General features: G+C 37.3%; 1 protein-coding gene across 3 annotated transcripts in view; it reads right to left on the reverse strand.

The window, feature by feature from the left end:
- The window catches only part of CSGALNACT2 (chondroitin sulfate N-acetylgalactosaminyltransferase 2), a 56,055-nt gene that overhangs the window by 17,369 nt on the left and 19,203 nt on the right, over positions 1-19,483 (reverse strand). For 2 of the 3 annotated variants that reach the window (XM_082640546.1, XM_082640547.1), the window contains exons 2-6: positions 14,736-15,670; positions 12,331-12,547; positions 10,906-11,007; positions 7,472-7,650; positions 5,569-5,663 (exon numbers count right to left, since the gene is read on the reverse strand). In XM_082640546.1, coding sequence (XP_082496672.1) covers positions 5,569-5,663; positions 7,472-7,650; positions 10,906-11,007; positions 12,331-12,547; positions 14,736-15,396 — 1,254 coding nt within the window. In that variant the 5' untranslated portion in view covers positions 15,397-15,670. Of the gene's footprint in view, positions 1-5,568; positions 5,664-7,471; positions 7,651-9,939; positions 10,032-10,905; positions 11,008-12,330; positions 12,548-14,735; positions 15,671-19,483 lie in introns of those variants that run through there. The other variant, XM_082640548.1, reaches the window with a different exon arrangement.

Genomic DNA, 19,483 nt, shown 5'->3' on the forward strand with positions numbered 1-19,483 from the left:
GAAGAAATAGAAAATATGAACAGACCAATCACAAGCAATGAAATTGAAACTGTGATTAAAAATCTTCCAACAAACAAAAGCCCAGGACCAGATGGCTTCACAGGTGAATTCTCTCAAACATTTATAGAAGAGCTAACACCTATCCTTCTCAAACTCTTCCAAAATATAGCAGAGGGAGGAACACTCCCAAACTCATTCTACGAGGCCACCATCAGCTTGATACCAAAACCAGACAAGGATGTCACAAAGAAAAAAAACTACAGGCCAATATCACTGATGAACATAGATGCAAAAATCCTCAACAAAATACTAGCAAACAGAATCCAACAGCACATTAAAAGGATCATACACCATGATCAAGTGGGGTTTATTCCAGGAACACAAGGATTCTTCAATATATGCAAATCAATCAACGTGATACACCATATTAACAAATTGAAGGATAAAAACCATATGATCATCTCAATAGATGCAGAGAAAGCTTTCGACAAAATTCAACACCCATTTATGATAAAAACCCTCCAGAAAGTAGGCATAGAGGGAACTTTCCTCAACATAATAAAGGCCATATATGACAAACCCACAGCCAACATTGTCCTCAATGCTGAAAAACTGAAACCATTTCCACTAAGATCAGGAACAAGACAAGGCTGCCCACTCTTACCACTCTTATTCAACACAGTTTTGGAAGTTTTAGCCACAGCAATCAGAGAAGAAAAGGAAATAAAAGGAATCCAAATTGGAAAAGAAGAAGTAAAGCTGTCACTGTTTGCAGATGACATACTATACACAGAGAATCCTAAAGATGCTACCAGAAAACTACTAGAGCTAATCAATGAATCTGGTAAAGTAGCAGGATACAAAATTAATGCACAGAAATCTCTGGCATTCCTGTACACTAATGATGAAAAATCTGAAAGTGAAATCAAGAAAACACTCCCATTTACCATTGCAACAGAAAGAATAAAATATCTAGGAATAAACCTACCTAAGGAGACAAAAGACCTGTATGCAGAAAATTATAAGACACTGATGAAAGAAATTAAAGATGATACAAATAGATGGAGAGATATACCATGCTCCTGGATTGGAAGAATCAATATTGTGAAAATGACTCTACTACCCAAAGCAATCTACAGATTCAATGCAATCCCTATCAAACTACCACTGGCATTTTTCACAGAACTAGAACAAAAAATTTCAAAATTTGTTTGGAAAAACAAAAGACCCCGAATAGCCAAAGCAATCTTGAGAACGAAAAACGGAGCTGGAGGAATCAGGCTCCCTGACTTCAGACTATACTACAAAGCTACAGTAATTAAGACAGTGTGGTACTGGCATAAAAACAGAAAGATAGATCAGTGGATCAGGATAGAAAGCCCAGAGATAAACCCACGCACATATGGTCAACTTATCTTTGATAAAGGAGGCAGGAATGTACAGTGGAGAAAGGACAGCCTCTTCAATAAGTGGTGCTGGGAAAACTGGACAGGGACATGTAAAAGTTTGAGATTAGATCATTCCCTAACACCATACACAAAAATAAGCTCAAAATGGATTAAAGACTTAAATGTAAGGCCAGAAACTATCAAACTCTTAGAGGAAAACATAGGTAGAACACTCTATGACATAAATCACAGCAAGATCCTTTTGGACCCACCTCCTAGAGAAATGGAAATAAAAACAAAGATAAACAAATGGGACCTAATGAAACTTCAAAGCTTTTGCACAGCAAAGGAAACCATAAACAAGACCAAAAGACAACCCTCAGAATGGGAGAAAATATTTGCAAATGAAGCAACTGACAAAGGATTAATCTCCAAAATTTACAAGCAGCTCATGCAGCTCAATAACAAAAAAACAAACAACCCAATCCAAAAATGGGCAGAAGACCTAAATAGACATTTCTCCAAAGAAGATATACAGACTGCCAACAAACACATGAAAGAATGCTCAACATCTTTAATCATTAGAGAAATGCAAATCAAAACTACAATGAGATATCATCTCACACCAGTCAGAATGGCCATCATCAAAAAATCTAGAAACAATAAATGCTGGAGAGGGTGCGGAGAAAAGGGAACACTCTTGCACTGCTGGTGGGAATGTGAATTGGTACAGCCACTATGGAGAACAGTATGGAGGTTCCTTAAAAAACTACAAATAGAACTACCATATGACCCAGCAATCCCACTACTGGGCATATACCCTGAGAAAACCATAATTCAAAAACAGTCATGTACCAAAATGTTCACTGCAGCTCTATTTACAATAGCCCAGAGATGGAAACAACCTAAATGTCCATCATCCGATGAATGGATAAAGAAGATGTGGCACATATATACAATGGAATATTACTCAGCCATAAAAAGAAACGAAATTGAGCTGTTTGTAATGAGGTGGACAGACCTAGAGTCTGTCATACAGAGTGAAGTCAGTCAGAAAGAGAAAGACAAATACCGTATGCTAACACATATATATATGGAATTTAAGGAAAAAAATGTCATGAGGAACCTAGGGGTGGGGCAGGAATGGAGACACAGACCTACTTGGGAGTGGACTTGAGGATATGGGGAGGGGGAAGGGTGGGCTGTGACAAAGCAAGAGCGAGGCATGGACATATGTACACTACCAAGCGTAAGGTAGATAGCTGGTGGGAAGCAGCCGCATAGCACAGGGAGATCAGCTCGGTGCTTTGTGACCGCCTGGAGGGGTGGGATAGGGAGGGTGGGAGGGAGGGAGATGCAAGAGGGAAGGGATATGGGAAGAGATGTATATGTATAACTGATTCACTTTGTTATAAAGTAGAAACTAATAAAAAATGTTTATTTTGCCCTCAAGTAAGTCAAATATGGATTCTATAATCAAAGTTATTTTTCTTCAGAATTTTCAAGGTGTCATTTTATTATCTTCTAATACCAATATTATCACGAAGGCCACGAGTGCCAACCTATTATTCCTTTGTAGACAAGCTAGGTTTTGCTATTTTTGGCGTTTCTGGAAACTATTAGGATTGTCCCTTAACTTCTGTTCTCAAATGCCTGAAGACTTATCTTTTCTTAGTTCTTTGAAGTTTTCTTCTATTTCCTCCCCTCTCTATTCTCTTTTCTTTCCCTTCTGGAACTCCTATTAAACAATCTGGGAGCTTCTGAATTGATTTTCCACATCTCAATATTTCTCTCACATTGTCTCTTGGCCTGTCTGCCAGTTTATAAACTATTTCAACTGTGACCATCTGCTGTTCAGCCCATTTACTGAGTTTTATATTTTCACAATTTCCAAGTTCTGACTGTATTTTTAGGAACAAATAGTTTTACGAAATTAACATTTTCTCTAATTTCCTTAAAGATATATTTAAAGTTGTTTTCTACCTGTATTCATATTCTCATGTGTTAATTTTTCTATTTATTAAAATTTGATGCCTCTTTCATTGTGTTAGCTTCCCTCAAATGTTTGGCTAGCTGTGGTTAGCTGCTACTCATTTTTGTTTCAAAAATCATTGTTCAAAAACCCCTGGTTGTTAGCTATGATTACAGGGCTCTATCTCCAGCAATAGTGAAGGAGGGGCTAAACGTGGTCTTGGGCAAAATGTGCCAACAACAGCTCACCTCTGGAGTCTGGGGCTCCCTATCCACCCTACAACTCAGTATTCCTAGGACCCTACCCTGCCTTTCTAGCTCCAGGGACCACACACACTGCCTCAGCCTGTAGGTCAGTGCCTGTGATGCCTGCTGTTCAGCACACCTCCCAGAGAAGCACAGATACTCTACCACTCCCTGTCTTCTATGAGCTCAGAGGATGCAAGGCAGCCCCATCTTCGGTGTTGTCCTGAATATGTTCCAGACTGTTCTCTCCTCCATTAATCAATCCTATGACAACTATTGTCATCTTACAGAAATTTCTCAAAATTTAGATCTCCTAATGGCACTTCTCTCATTCTCCAGTATGAATATGCCTTTTTATTTTTAATAATTCACTTCTACAAAGGATTTAGGGTGTCAGATAAGGCAGATGTAGATGCTCAGTTTGCCACTTTGACCCCATTTGTATCTATATTCCTAAGTAATACTGGCCTACAGATAAGGTAGAAGTGTGTGTGTGTGTGTGTGTGTGTGTGTGTGTGTGTGTGTGTGTGTGTGTGTGTGTACATGCTTTGCCAGGGGTTGGTATGAAGATAATGCTGGCCTCTTAAAATATATTAAGTAGATCATATGGCACTAATATTACCTGTTCTTTGAAAGTTTGGAAAAACTCACCAGTGAAACATATCTACGTATCTGCAGGTTAAATGTTTGATAACTATTCTAATATTTTAAATTGCTCTTCGTCTCTTCAGAGCTTCCATCTCTTTTATTTATAAAATACTAACATGAGCTTTTATAAAATATTAACATGAGGGACTTCCCTGGTGGCCCAGTGGTTAAGACTCCATGCTTCCAATGGAGGGGGCGTGGGTTTAATCCCTGGTCAGGGAACTAAGATCCCGCATGCTGTGCGGTGCAGCCAAAAATAAAATAAAATAAAAGTACAAAAAACAATTTTACATGAATTTAGTTCATGCTAATATTTTATAAACTCTAAAATCTTTCCTTTTATTTAGAATTTTTTAAACTTACTATATGAAATAGATTTAATGTTTTCTTATTCTAATTTCGTATGTTGTTGTTTTCTATTTTACCCTGAATCTGCCCACTTTATGATTACATTTTTTCTGCACATAAAGAATAAGCTCCTATATTTGTCAATCTATTATTTTTGGTTCATTAATTTCCACCTTTATCTTTCTTTCTTTCCTGGAGTTACTTTTCACTTTTTAAACATGTTAAATTGTCTTCTTAGTTCATTTGTTTCCTTTTTGTTCTTAATGTTAACAATAAAAGATTAGGCTAAATGCAATATAGTATCCTGGACTGGATCCTGGAACAGAAGGAAGAGGTGTAGTAGAAAAACTGGTGAAATCCTAATAAAATCTACAGTGTAGTTAGCAGTAACTTACCAATGTTAATTTCTTAATTTTGACAAATGAACCATGGCTATGTAAGATGTAAACAACAGGGAAAACTGGGTGAAGTACAGGAACTCTCTATACTATCTTTCCAACTTTTCTGTAAATCTAAATTATTTCACATTAAGTTTATTTAAATTTTTTTCAAAAGTTTTATAACTTTGTCAATAACTGTAAGTTCTGATATATGGCATTCTCATTCCAAGACTTTCTAAGTAATTTCCCATAGTATATTATTCCTTATTTATTTAGTAGTTTTAATTTCCAGTTAGTAAGGTTTCTAAAATTAAAATTTATTTTTAGTATTACTAAATATAAGTTGGTAGGAATGACCATACAATTTTCACAATCTAGAACCTGAATTTTTCTCTGTAGCCTAAACTTTTCTGCCCACCCCCCAACCCCCTGCCAGAATCACACTTTATGGAGGGGGTACACTATGAAAATGTGTTCACAGTAACTACAGTTTTTAATTGAAACTATGCTTTCTGTTTGTGAAACAAACATAAAGGAACCAGGCAAAGATCTCTGAGACTTTTCATAACCAATAGTAAGAGTCTTACCAGCTGCTGTTCCACAGGCGGGGGCACATCCAGATTGGCATAAACAATGGCAGGGTTGTAAAGACTAAACACCACAGGGTAAAACACCTTCTTACCTATAAATTAAAATATGTTTACATCACAAAAAGAAGTAATAAAATAAAGCATTGATCTTTATTGCAATATCTACTACGACTTTGTTAAAGTGTTTCTTTGTTACATATGATGATTTTATTTGATTAATATTGTATTTTATCAATGTTCAGGTTACTGAAACCTCATGTTGATGAACATGATGATGATTTTAAAACATATCAGTAAGTTTGGCTATGAAACTATAACCTTGCAAAAGAACAGAAAAAAAGACTAAAGGGTGCTTTATTCCCTTTTGACATGTTTATTCCTGTTGACTCTGGGGCGATGCACGAAAGCATTCTCTCAGCTGTTCCTGAGGTGAACCATTTATTAATCATTGTTTCATCGAGTTAGCAGTAACAGATGTAGGTTAATCTCTGACAGTCACCAAGAAACTTAGAAACTTCTGTTAAACTCACCCTTCAAAATGAATCATAGAAACAGTGAATCCAAAGGATATTGTATAATAGATACATAAAGAATAATTAGAATATAGAACTGTAGACAGATCTAAACAAGATTTGGAAAACTTGGGAAGATTGAGTTAAAAATACCTGATGTAATAGCCCCCTCAAAAGGCCTTGTCATTAGCATTCAAATTGTTAGCACTGAAGGGACCCTTTAAGGCTAACTAACTAGCCCATCTCCTCTCAATAGAGAACCCCTTGCTGAGACTGGCCTCAATCAGACGTGATAATATGTAGCACTCAGAAATTGTCAAGGACCCTGTAAGTAATGTGGCAGCCTTTTCATTACAAGATCCCCAGCAGATGTTCATCTCATCTTCATTAAAACCCACTCAGGGAAGGGGAGCTCAATTTCCCACAGGCAAATCTATTTCTTTTACATTAAAGAAATAATATAAAAATATATAAAATATATATTTTTGCCTGGTGCAAAAAAGGTAAATCTAACCCTCATTTACCCACTTGACTCTCAGAGAGTTCCTGACAACCATCCCTAACCAAATTGATTAATAAGAAGATAATAATTTGTACAATATGAGTAGTTCTATATAAAAAAAATTTACTATGAGATTTAATATAGAAAACTTCCTTTTCACATTTAAAATAATATTTGATATATAAAAATGTCATTTGCTCTTAACATTTTCAAAAAATATGTACAACATAAAACAAAGTATAGTAATCATCCCAAAATGCAGTCTGGAGACCAAGCACCATCTGTATCTAGACCTCTGCCTGAGTGCATGCCTGCATGTGTGTTGGCACCACCTGCCTGAGGTAGAGTGCTTCTGCATCTCACACATCACACTATCGCTTTGCTCTTTTTTGATGGGTGCTACTTCCTCCTTGTCAATTTCAAGACTTTTTATTTCTCTGCATTTGTTTATTTATTATTATTTTTTTTTTGTGGTACGCAGGCCTCTCACTGTTGTGGCCTCTCCCGTTGCGGAGTACAGGCTCTGGACGCACAGGCTCAGTGGCCATGGCTCACGGGCCCAGCCGCTCTGCGGCATGTGGGATCTTCCCGGACCGGGGCATGAACCCGTGTCTCCTGCATCGGCAGGCAGACTCTCAACCACTGCACCACCAGGGAAGCCCTGCATTTGTTTATTTGAATCCAAATGTATACATTGGAATCTGGCCATAAAAGAACAAGGGGTATGAACTTCAGAGGGGCAAATTTTCACTTTCCTACTTAATATTCCAGCTAAATTACACCAAATATAACCTTTAAAAAACATAATTACCTTGATTCAAAATATGGGATGTGCCGACATTGTTCTAAATTCTACACTCAACTCACCTACTAACATTTTACCCACCTGGCTCAGCATTTAACCGGCAGCTGTTTAGGAATTCGGCTGAGAAATATATATCAACATCGCAGAAAAACATCAAGACCTCTCCCTTGTCCCAAGCTCGGGCACCCACATTTAGTCCTCGTCCACGATTAAATTCTTCATTCAATGAGACCAAGGTGTAATTGTGAAAATTAGACTCACTATAAGGAAAGCACATACAACAAATGGTAAGTTCCACTTAAAGCTGACTCTCTTAACACAACTTACAAAATATATTTTACCTTCAGGTATTTATTATGTTGGGTCTACATTCATATAAGGAAAGGCAATGATCAGTTTCATGTGTATGATCATCATCAGGGACAGAGAGTCAACTAAATGCCCACATTTGAGGCAACATGCTAGTGGTGTGAAGTTAATAAGTGTTGAGGGGCCACTACCCTTCAGGATCTTAAAAACCCATTGGGGAGGTAAGAAATATACACATGGAAAAGTAGCATAATATTTGGTAATAAATAATGCAATCCACATGAATGATACATACAAAGAGTGCTCTTCTCTCTAGTTCTTCAGATCTTTGCTCAAATGTCCCCTTATCAGAGGGATCCCCTCAGGCTACATGTGAAGTAGCCCTGACCTCCCTTTTCTTTAATCTCTATCCCCTTGCCCAGCTTTGTTTTCCTCAGTACCACCAGACGTATTTGTTTGAGTGTCTCCCACTAGAATGTAAGCTCCATGAGAGCAGGGATTTTGTTTTGTTCATTACTATGGACACAACGCCCCTCAAAGGGTAGGAGTTCAATAAATATTTTCTGAATGAATGAATGAACAGCAGTTCTGAGGCAAAAAGATTGCTTTTGTCTGAAGTAGTTAGAGAAGATGTTAGAAACAGAATTTAAGTTATGCCTTAGTTAAAATCCTGAATTCAGTGGTGAGTGTAAAGGTCATTCCAATTAATTATTCTCAAAGGCAAGGAGGTAAGAAAGTAGAAAGTTTTTTTAAAGAACAGGAATAAGACAACACAGGGATTCTAAAATGGAACAATGAGAGAAGACCAGAGGAAGGGTCAGACTAAGGAGTACCTTCCATGAGAAGTTGAAGAACTTGGTCAGTGTTCTAAAGTCAAGGAGGAGTCAGGGTCTTTCCACCAGGACAGTGGTTTTTCACAGCCAAGTCCATGCACCCACAGCATCAGAATTCCCCGGGAACAGGTCAGAAATACATATTCTCAGGCCCCACCCCAGGCCCCTGAATCAGATACTAGGGGAGGAGCTAAGCATCTGCGTCTCTCCTGGGACAAGTCACTTCAGGTTACTGATGTTAAAGTTGGAGAACTGCTGCACTAGGGGACAGCTGGATCAAAAAAGGAACATTTTTAAAAGATTACTCTTAAAATAGTATAGAATGGGAAATGGAGAGACGGAAGCAAAGACTCAAACAGTGCATGGAGTGGACTCCAAGTGCTATGAGTGCCCATGCCTCCCCCGCCCCCTTTATACATTGTAAATCTCTCCCTTCTTTTGGGGAAAGTGCTGATCACCACCTCACACTCCCAGCACCAAGTGGAGGAACTAATCACAGAATACCCCAACCACAGTAATTTCCTAGGAGCGAGGACCAGACTCAAGCTGGGCTAATCAAAATACCCCCACCCCACCTGGCCATAGTGACTGGCTCAAGAGTGGGCAAAAGTCCTTCCCTGGGATTGTCTCAACTGGATCTGGGAGAAAGCTCTTTCCTCTCTGATGGCAAAGCTGAGAAGATGTGAGCCCAGAGCCGCCAACAGCCATATACCTCACATGTGGAAGAAGCCAATCTGCAACAGGAGAATGAAGTCAACATGCAAAGAAAAACAGACAAGAAGACAAGAGAATTCTGATGGTATTCAAGTCTCTGGTCCGAGTCCCTAAGATACCAAAGCTGTTTTGGTTTTCTTCTCATTAAATTTGGTTATAATAACCCCTTTAGTTTTGGGAGTTATCCAAGATTCTTCAATAATGCTCCCATTTTCCTCAACCAAATTCAAGATAAGTTTCTGTCGTTTGCCACAGAGGAGTCTTGATTAGTGCAGGGACAACTTCAGTAATACCAACATGAGTCACTGGTACTTAGTAGGTGATCTGAAAATGGTAAGGAGGGAAGAGACAAAGGGAAGAAATGGAGGGAGGGGAGCGTGGGTTAGAGCGGTGGCAGCAGCAAGGAGAGGACAGAACAGAGGTCCTGTGCGGTAAGCAGCAACCGATTAACCAGAGGTAGAGAATGAGTGAAAGACGCTGGCCCTCAGACATTAAGCCCAGGGAATCATGAGAACCTTCGTCCGAACTGAAAGAGGGCCAGCAGGAGGAGGAGCCAGTGAAGGCGGAGGGGAAGACAGTGTTTGTTTTCCCTACTCCAATGCTGTGAGAGTCCCTTTGGGGTAGGGACTGCAACTCCCTCCTCTGTGCCCAGTCCTATCCCAACCACCCCAGTTAGACTCCCGAGCAGTGTACCTGGAACATAGTCGGTGGGACTCAATGAATGTTAGTTGAACGATTCGAGAAGAATGGCCGGCCAAAGCTGGACTCTTAGGGAATGGCCACAACTAGCAGAAAGGTAAAGAAGCAAGTAAAGGATACAGAGTTGATGTGGTCAGAAAAGTCAATCAACCTATATCTTACATTACAACATATCTACATTTACAAAATATTTACATTTTACAAACATCAGAGGAGAGGTTCAAGAAGGTACTGGTTAGGTATCAAATGTAAGAAAGCAAAGAGGATGACAGAGAAAAGGCTGAATTTGGCAGTTAGGTCATAACTCTGGGCCCATAACTTAGAGATGAAAAGGCTGAGAAGCTACAGAATTAATAATGGAGTATTAAGGAATTACTAATTCATTCATTCAAACCTCTGAGTACCTACTGTGTGCCAGGTACGATATGAGTTGCTTGGTTAGATAGCTACTGTTTTGTGAGGTTCAGATGTTAAAGGACAGAAACCTAATAGCAGTTACTGGGTACTGTAGAGTCAGGTGGGGGTCTCTTAAGGATAGGGGAGACCTAAGCATCATTTGCAGGGTGAGAAGGAACTTAGGAAAACGGAAGGAAAGAAAAGTGGCAAGCAAGAGAGACAAGCTCAGGAGATGATATCAAAGCGAAGGGATTAAATTTAGAAAAAGGGAAAGAGTTCAAAAAGAAGGAAATGGAAGAATAAATGGAGGCAAATATATACAAGGTGAGTGGGCCGCAGAGTGAGAGCACCCTAATCATGCCACACTGTCTAAGAGGTTAAGGGAAGATGAGTCATTTAGAGTGAACTTAGGGGTGAAATGAGGAACTTACTAGCACCACCACTCACATGCTCAGCCAACTTTTAACAGCAGCTATTCAAAATTAGTCATTCATTAAGTATCCGAAATTCTCATTCTTCTATTATTATATATAAAGGACTGCAATGTGGACATGGCTCACCAACCTTGTGACAGATTCTAGGATAGACTTGACTTTAGATAGTCCTTCTTTACCAAAATACACCACTGTGAGATGAATTCTCTTGTCCTGATGAATACATACATCCCTAACAGAATTGAAAAATAAAGTTCATTCAGGAAAATATATGAGGCACTACTCATTCAGAAAGCAATCACATGAAGCTTTAACAAGAAAACAAATGAAGCATTACTCATTTAGAATGAAATCACACAACGCTTTAAGTAAATATAAAACTGGCAATATTGCTGAATTTTGCCATATTTCAAAACATTTTTGGAACTTTTGCTTTGCTATTGCCTTCAGAAGCAAATTATAGGCTACTCAAGGAAATAAGTTCAGTCAGTTCAAAACCAAATAAATAAATAACTCAAGTTTGGGGTCAAGAGTTACTTTGTCTTCAGATTGGCTAATTAGAGAAATTATACTTATCGTCAAGGAGTAAATATTTGTCATGATTGAGATCAGTAACTGTAAAGAATAATGTAGCATCTGAAGGTAATTCCAAGAAAGGCAATTAAAAAATGCTTTAGGAAATCAGATCTCAAGCGAGCAATTTCAAAAATGTAAAACTCATTCGGAAGCATGACTTCTAGATATTCTGCAACAGAACTGTGTTAACTAACTTTTACATCAACAACTTCAATGAGAACAAAGATTGGGACTACAAAGAATTAAAACTATCATATTAAAGTATTAAAAACATGACAATTGTTCAATTAAAACAAAAAAGTAAAACTTTCCTCAAATCGTTACCCTAATATGTAGTTGTTAATTTTTTAACACTTCAGCATTTAAAAATATCCAAATTTAATGACTAAAAAAAAGAAAAAAATTCTTTTAAAAACTGCTACAGTCTCTGCTTCCCAAGACGGAATAACATTCTCCCACGTTTACTTGAATATTTGTATTTCTAAAATTTCTTTCAATTTTGAAATTCAAATTGTTCTCGAGGAATTTTCTGGGGAGATAGTAATGCTCTATATCTTAACTGGAGAGGCAGTTACATGGGTGTATACATTTGTCAAAAGTCATGAAACCTCTATCTTTGGAATATGTCGATTTTATTGTATGTAAGTTACATGTCAGTAACTTTATTTTTAAAAATTCAACTTGTCCTAAAATGAATTCAAACACAATTATAAAGGTAATCAAATTTAGTTTCTAATAGTTGTCACCCTCAATTTACTTCACAGTTCAAGTTGTCAGTAACGCAATATACTATACATGCCTTAAGAAAAAAGGGAATATCAAAACATAAAGTTCCCTAAAGCCTAAAAAATTGTTCTGTAATCCTAAGTAATCATACTCAGTGAAGGTAAATTAAATAAAATGGCATGAAATGTGCTTTTTTTTTTTTTTTTTTTTTTTTTAGGAGAGCTCAGTCAAATCACTAAGCCCCGGGAGTTACCTGAAGTTCTGCATAAACTGTGCAAATGCTTCAGTTCTTTCAGCAAGCGGCACAACGATATTAATAATTGATCTAGTAATGTCAATCATCTCGCTCTTCACTTTCATAAGAGGTCCAAAAGGGCGGAAGAGAGTCACATGTCTATATTCCGTAAGGTCTGCTTTCTTAAAAAAGAGTTCATACAGTGTGCCCTTATCTCTCTCAGTGCGATAATAACCTAAAGGAAAGAGTTAGGAACAAAGATGTCTCCATGTCAAAGTTTACAAGTTCAATATGACTATTGATTTTACTCAAAGATCAAAAGTGTGATACCAGACTTGTAGGGGTTTATATATTTGTGAAAATTTTATCCCCACAGTATAGTCAACAACAACTGTTTCTTTAAAAGGAGAGGTTAAAAAAATGTTCACCACTCTGCTATATTATTCAACCCATAAAATATGCTCCAAATGACAATGATTCCTTTTCATATATGACTTTAATAGCAGAGCCTATCAACACAGAAACCAAATGACGAAAATAAAGAAATTACTTCTAGCAATATTAAATTCTAGACCTGAGAGTCAAATCATCTACTACTTGGTTCAGCTTAACAAAAATGAATTGAGTGCATTTGTGTCGGGCACTGATGGTATAAAGAAGGCTACATGGTCCCAGTTTTTTGGAAGGGTCAGTCTAGTGAGGAAGACAGAAAAATAAAGAAATAACAATATAGTGATATACACATGCAAACACACAAGACTCTGGATAGAATGAAGTCAGACAAAGAAAAATCAGTATAAATTTAAACATGGTGATATGAGACACCTTTGGGAATAAAGTATGGAAGTCTATTGGGCAATCTGGTTTTTAAGTGTGACACTCAGGAGAGAGGTTAGACCTACAGATGTGTGAGTCAGTCAATATCTGGAAATAAAATGGTGAACAAGATTGACTGGTCCCACTCCTCCTGAGGCTTACAGTGTATCAGGAACTACAAATCAGGAAATGGGAAATGCCATATACTATGACAAGTGCTATGAGATGGGACACAGGGAAGAAGTTAAGAAGTACTGCTATCTTAAACTTGCAGGTTGGAGATCACCTCCCAGAAGAAGTGACATCAAAGCTGAAGTCTGGTAGAGAAACAGGAGTTACTAAATCGTTGTCAGTAATTATTTTTTTTTGATGAGGGAAGCAGCACAATGGAGGAAAAGCAAGGGACAAAATGTGTTCCATGCAGAGAAAAATCCTGTAAGTGACAGAATCCGAGGAGAGTTATAAGAAAAGCAGAAGCTGCAGAATATAAAACTGGCATAGGTTCCTTCCTTTTTAGGCAGACATGAAGACATTTTACATATCTTAGTTATCTTATTTCCTCTGCAGCTTTCAATTCTGCCATAAGCTACAAACATATACAGTGAAAAGACAAAAAGCTGAGCTTCCAGAAAAATTACAAGCGTTTCGAAAGAAACAACCCATAAAACATTGCAGGAAGTGACAGGGGAAAAAAGAGGTAGCTATAGGGAGAAGACAGCTAAAATGCCACAGAAAAGCACAAGTCCCTCCCTGATGGCCTCCAAAGGCTCAAGGTATTATATTATATTATAGCAAGTGATACCCATGATGATTTAGGGTCAAAAAAAAAAAAACTACACGTGGTATACTGTTTACAGAATCGAGCAAAGAGAACTTTCAAGACATATTTGTATCCAAGATGGTTTTAAGTCTACAATTAAATACCTAGCAGGGGGTACTAAGATGGAGATGGGTTGGGATTTATAATTATTCTTGTTTATATTAATCAACAAATATCTTAAATTTATACAAATGTTCCTCAACTTCTGAGTCACGTCCCATTTTGACATATAAAAATCCTATGCCCTTTCTGCAGTCTGTATTAGGAAAATAGGTTTATTTCTTTACTTTTCCAAATGCCAAATATGCTTTTCAAAACTATGTATGCCTCTTGATGTTCTGACATGTGTTTCTCCTCCACTCAAAATACAGAACAATCACTAATCTAAATTAGGTTCTTTTTCTTTCCTTTAGCAAATGGTTTTCAAATCTTGAGCCTTAGTTCATATATTTTAAAAAATATAAAAAACGGACATCAAGACCAGTTAAGAGATGAATGCAAATACATATACGTGCAAATACATATACAACCCTAAGAGCCCTTCGACCTGGGGAGTATTTTGCTATATAAACTTAGATTTATTCTATTTCCCTGGTCCTTATTTTCTATTTTATCATGATAACATTATAATTTTTTCTAAAAAGTCACTTTAAATTCTTGGTGGAATTTAGTGGGTAAAAATTTAAATGTTTTAATACTGTGGATAATGACTGACATATTACTAGCATACAATAACAGAATTTTGTCATACTAACGTAACTATGGACCAACGCTGTTTTCACATTACCTTCTATGAAGTCATTTTCATTAAATACCAGTTTTTCTCCAAGGGGACCATCCTCATCTTCCTGTTCATCGTCTTCATCAGGATTATTAATGACCTCCAAGCCAGCTTCAATAACTTCTACCAATTCATCTCGCTTATCTTTTCTAACTGGTTTTTCCTCAGGATGGCGAGTGAGACCCATTTCCAACTGGAATACTTTCATTAAGGTAAAACTTTCAAAGGGAATGACTCCATACTCACTAGGTAGTTTGGCTCCTATGCTAACTTCAGCTTTGTCAATTTGTGAATGAAGAAACTCTAAAAGATCACTAGGTGCTTGCTCTTTGTTGCCTTGATAGCCTATGCCATTAGCCCCTACATTCTTTTTCTCTTGCAGTGATCTCATCTTTTCACTCATTTCTTGCAATTCTTGTTTTAATTGGGCAATTTGGCGTTTCAGACTGGTTGCTCTGGTTTGATAATGTTCTTCTTGCTCCTGTAGGAGGGCTTGATAATACTCTTTACCATAATTTTCCCCAACGATACCGGGAAGAGATGCATTTCCGTCAGTCTGGGGGGCACATTCCAGAAGGTACAAAAATAATATTAAACTGCAGAGTAAAGCGAGACCCAACAGTAGCCAGTGGGTCCGGGTCTGAAGAATCAATCCTCTTCTAGGCATTCTTATTAATGTGGACTTGCCTAATGAGATGTGCTCTTTGCTTGTTCATACCTTTTGCGAAAGGTTATAAAAGAGTAAAAACAAAATCAGGATTTCCATAAAAGGTACCAAAATGAATTTGGCTGTAGCTTAAAAATTTTCTTCCTTCAGCAGTGAATTCTACTTGAAGAAATGAGAAATAATGCATATTTCCTATATTGTTACCATGATATCCAGAATAAGGAAATCTGATCTACACAATCAGATAAAATCCATGACATGGGTGGTGATTTTTCTGTAAGAAACAGATCAGAATCAATCAGAATTTTGTTTCTTTAAGTATATCACAGTGTTGACAGCTTCAGTAAACTTAGCTATGTGACTACCATAGGCAGAGCACCAGGAGAGGCACTAATATAGAATATTCAGTAAATGCTGGGAGAAGGTATTAAGAAAAATACCTTATGAAACACTAAAATATCACATGTAATACTTTCAACCAGAATGTCTACACATCCATAACCTGAATAAATCAAAGAAACATTAAACTTATGTTTAGCATAGCTTGTGTTACAATAGATAGATTCTATTGGTCCCTAACTATTTGAAAATTACATCACGTATAACTCTTTATTGACATAATATTTCAATTAACTCGCCATTTCCCACCTATAACATATCACCATTTGGGAGCTGAGTTTCTATAAAATGTTTTTGTTATGTTGATAATGGCTTTCTAGAGAGAGAGATTTTCTTCCAGTTTATTCAGTTCAAGCATTCCACTTCATTAATTTCTATAGCTCAACTCAGTCAATATAAGAGCCTTAAAATTAAGTTGGGAGGAAAAACAATTTCAAAAGGTCACAGACATCTGGAAAACACATTAAGAAACAGTTTTATATCCAAAGTCCTCCAGTAGATTATTTGAGCATTAGATCACATAATTCTTTCCACTGTATTACACAGCAACAGATTTCCTACAACTCTGGAAAGTTTGGAGTCTATATAAAGAAAAACAGGAACATATTTATCTACAGGGAAAGAAAATCCAAGAACCGTTTATAAATTTACAAAATTACATGCTATCCCTCATACCACAACCAGCTATGTGAGCTCTTCCATGTTTCTTTCTAAACTAAGGATCCTTAATTCTAGAAATAGAGAAGGCTAAACCTAGGAGATAGGAAGCAGGGAAGGCCTCCACTGCAGAGAGAACTTATATTCTAATGAAGGGTTTGTCAAGAAGAACATGTGATACTACACCCTGCTTTTAACAGAGTTGGTTTCTACCAGTGCAGCAGAACCTATGGAGGAAGGTCACTAGAGAACATCAGCCCTCGTCAGTTTCTTGGTGATTAGGAAAGCCTGGATGCCTTCTGTGAAAAATGCTGCAATGTGTGTTTTTTGTGGCACATATTTATACAAAATGTAGGATAGATTCAAACTTCTTTTGGCTAGTGGATCACAAACAATGGACTTAACTACCCTTAGCCATTTATTACTTTAGTTAACCAAAAGATAACCAAGTATCCTTAAAATTTTAATTCACAAGTTTTACTATGATGGCATCTGTTTTACTGCTTATAAATCTTATTTAAGTGATATAGAAAAAATTGGAAAAAAAAAATGGTACTGTATCAAGAAAACTAAGTAAAAAACAAAGCCAGTATTAGTTCTAGGACTTTAACATGTCTCAGAACTGTAATTCTTAGCATAAGAAACCACTTAAATTTCATTGTTTAAAAGTTAAAACTCAGAGGTATCTCTTAACTATAAGTTATTACTAGCCCGTTTATAGGGAAAAGAAAGATTAAAACTAAAAATGTGGGAACATAATCTTGAATAAGTTAATAAAGTTATATATATTTAACTATACTATATTCGAACTTGATAACTAACAGCATATAAGCTAAGCATGTCAACCTTATATTAATATGGTACCTCGGGCCTCCCTGGTGGCGCAGTGGTTGAGAGTCCGCCTGCCGATGCAGGGGATACGGGTTCGTGCCCCGGTCTGGGAGGATCCCATATGCCGCGGAGCGGCTGGGCCCGTGAGCCATGGCCGCTGGGCCTGCGCTTCCGGAGCCTGTGCTCCGCAACGGGGGAGGCCACAGCAGTGAGAGGCCCGCATACCGCAAAAAGAAAAAAAATAAAAAAAAAAAAAAAAAAAAAATATGGTACCTCATAGTTTTTTTCTTTGTATAGACAATGTATTTTAAACTGTGAGATATCACCCATTAATGGGTCACTACCAAAGGTTTACTTTTCAGTGAAATAGAACAGGAAATACTGGTGCATATCACATATAGTAGTAAATTTTGTGTTGCAAATACACACACACACATATGCATGAGCTACCCACATAAAATGTATTTATAAGTGGGTTGTGATCCAAAAATCTTGAAAAATACTGACTTATAAGGTATTTTTATACATTTCCCACGTCATCCTTTCAGAATAGTGTTGCTAGTATTTCTTTTGTATAGGAAAAATAGGTTCAGAAATGAAAAGATTTAAATAAGGTTATATAACTATTAAGTAGCAACATTAAAGCCAAGGTCTTCTTTCTCCCTCCTTTAAGCAAAATACAGGTCTGAGATATCTTACATGCTTATCTTACAGCTGAATATCTTATGGTTAAATATTATCCACTGAAATGAAAGAAAAGTTGCTGTAATTAAAGATATTTTTGATGTGGACCATTTTTAAACTCTTTATTGAATTTGTTACAGTATTGCTTCTGTTTTATGTTTTTTGGTTTTTTGGCCATGAGGCATGTGGGATCTTAGCTTCCCGACCAGGGATCAAACCCGCACCCCATGCATTGGAAGGTGAAGTTTTAACCACTGGACCTCCAGGGAAGTCCCTGTAATTATTTTAGACTATAAATGTTAGTTGCATAGCTCTGTGGTTGTTAAACATAAAAGATTCCAATTAAAGTCATATTTGCCTTTATGTTCCCTGAAGGGAACTCTTTAACAACATCCTAAAAAACTAGATTATGACAACTCTAAATATGTTAAGAATAGTATTAGAGAACACACCCATCTTCTGCTGTTACACCTTGACTGCCATCATTCTATGTAGTCTATGTAGTCTGTTTGTATGATAAACCAAGTTCATTCATAACCCAGAGTTAATCCCAAGCAACCTTCCAAGCACCAACAGCAGATAGTTAAGTGTTCTGAGGAGAGAATGGGATACTGTGGAAATGGAAAACTGAGCTGTCAAACATATGTAAAACAAAACCAAAGAGCTCAGGGTAGAAAGAAACGTTAGGAGCCATCAATTCTTACACTCTAAAACAGACTAAAGAGACTTCCTCTTATAGCCAAGATCAAGTAACATGGACCAGATTTACTCTCACACTGGAAACAACTAAAAACAAACAAAATCAATTTTTAAAAAAACCCAATATATGAAACAATGATTTTCAAGATACTGAACATTAGGTAATAAAGTACACTGATCCTTGGAGGAACAAAAAACAAGTGACTGCACAGCTTTCTGCCGTAGTTTCCAGGCCATAGCACAGGGAGTCCCCTCCTAAGTAGAGCCCAGAGTCCCCTCCTAAGTAGAGCCCAGGTAACTCCCTGAGTTGATGAGGTGGAGCTGACAGTCTGAGGAGACCAAGGTAGCTAGGTTCAAAGGATATAGTACCAGAGGAGAGAGGTGGACAGGGAGAGAACTCCAGAGATCTCAAGAGGACACCCTTTGGGTGTGCAGCAGAGCACTAATAAGGGCAGGCATATGAAGAAACTGAGGCTAAGGACAGAAGCACACAAAAAATTAGAAGACACAGAACTCAGCATTCAAACAGGGCCAAGAATAGTGACTGTTCCCACCAGACAAACTGGAAAACCTCAAAATTCATGGGGCATTGGGTAGAGTACTCAAAAAGGTCTTGCCTCAGTAGTGGGAAATAATTAGCTCTAGACTAAACACGGGCCTGATCCTGCCAACAAACCTTAAAAGCAAGACCTGAAAGGATCAAATTGTTTCCATATAACTGTACAACAAGCCTCACAAGTATTTATAGGAATATAAAAATATCCAGCATCCAGTAAAATAAAATTCAAAATGTTTGCCCTCCAAACAAAAATGATCA

Source organism: Mesoplodon mirus, assembly GCF_964341445.2.
Source record: "Mesoplodon mirus genome assembly, chromosome: 2".
Taxonomy (NCBI): domain Eukaryota; kingdom Metazoa; phylum Chordata; class Mammalia; order Artiodactyla; family Ziphiidae; genus Mesoplodon; species Mesoplodon mirus.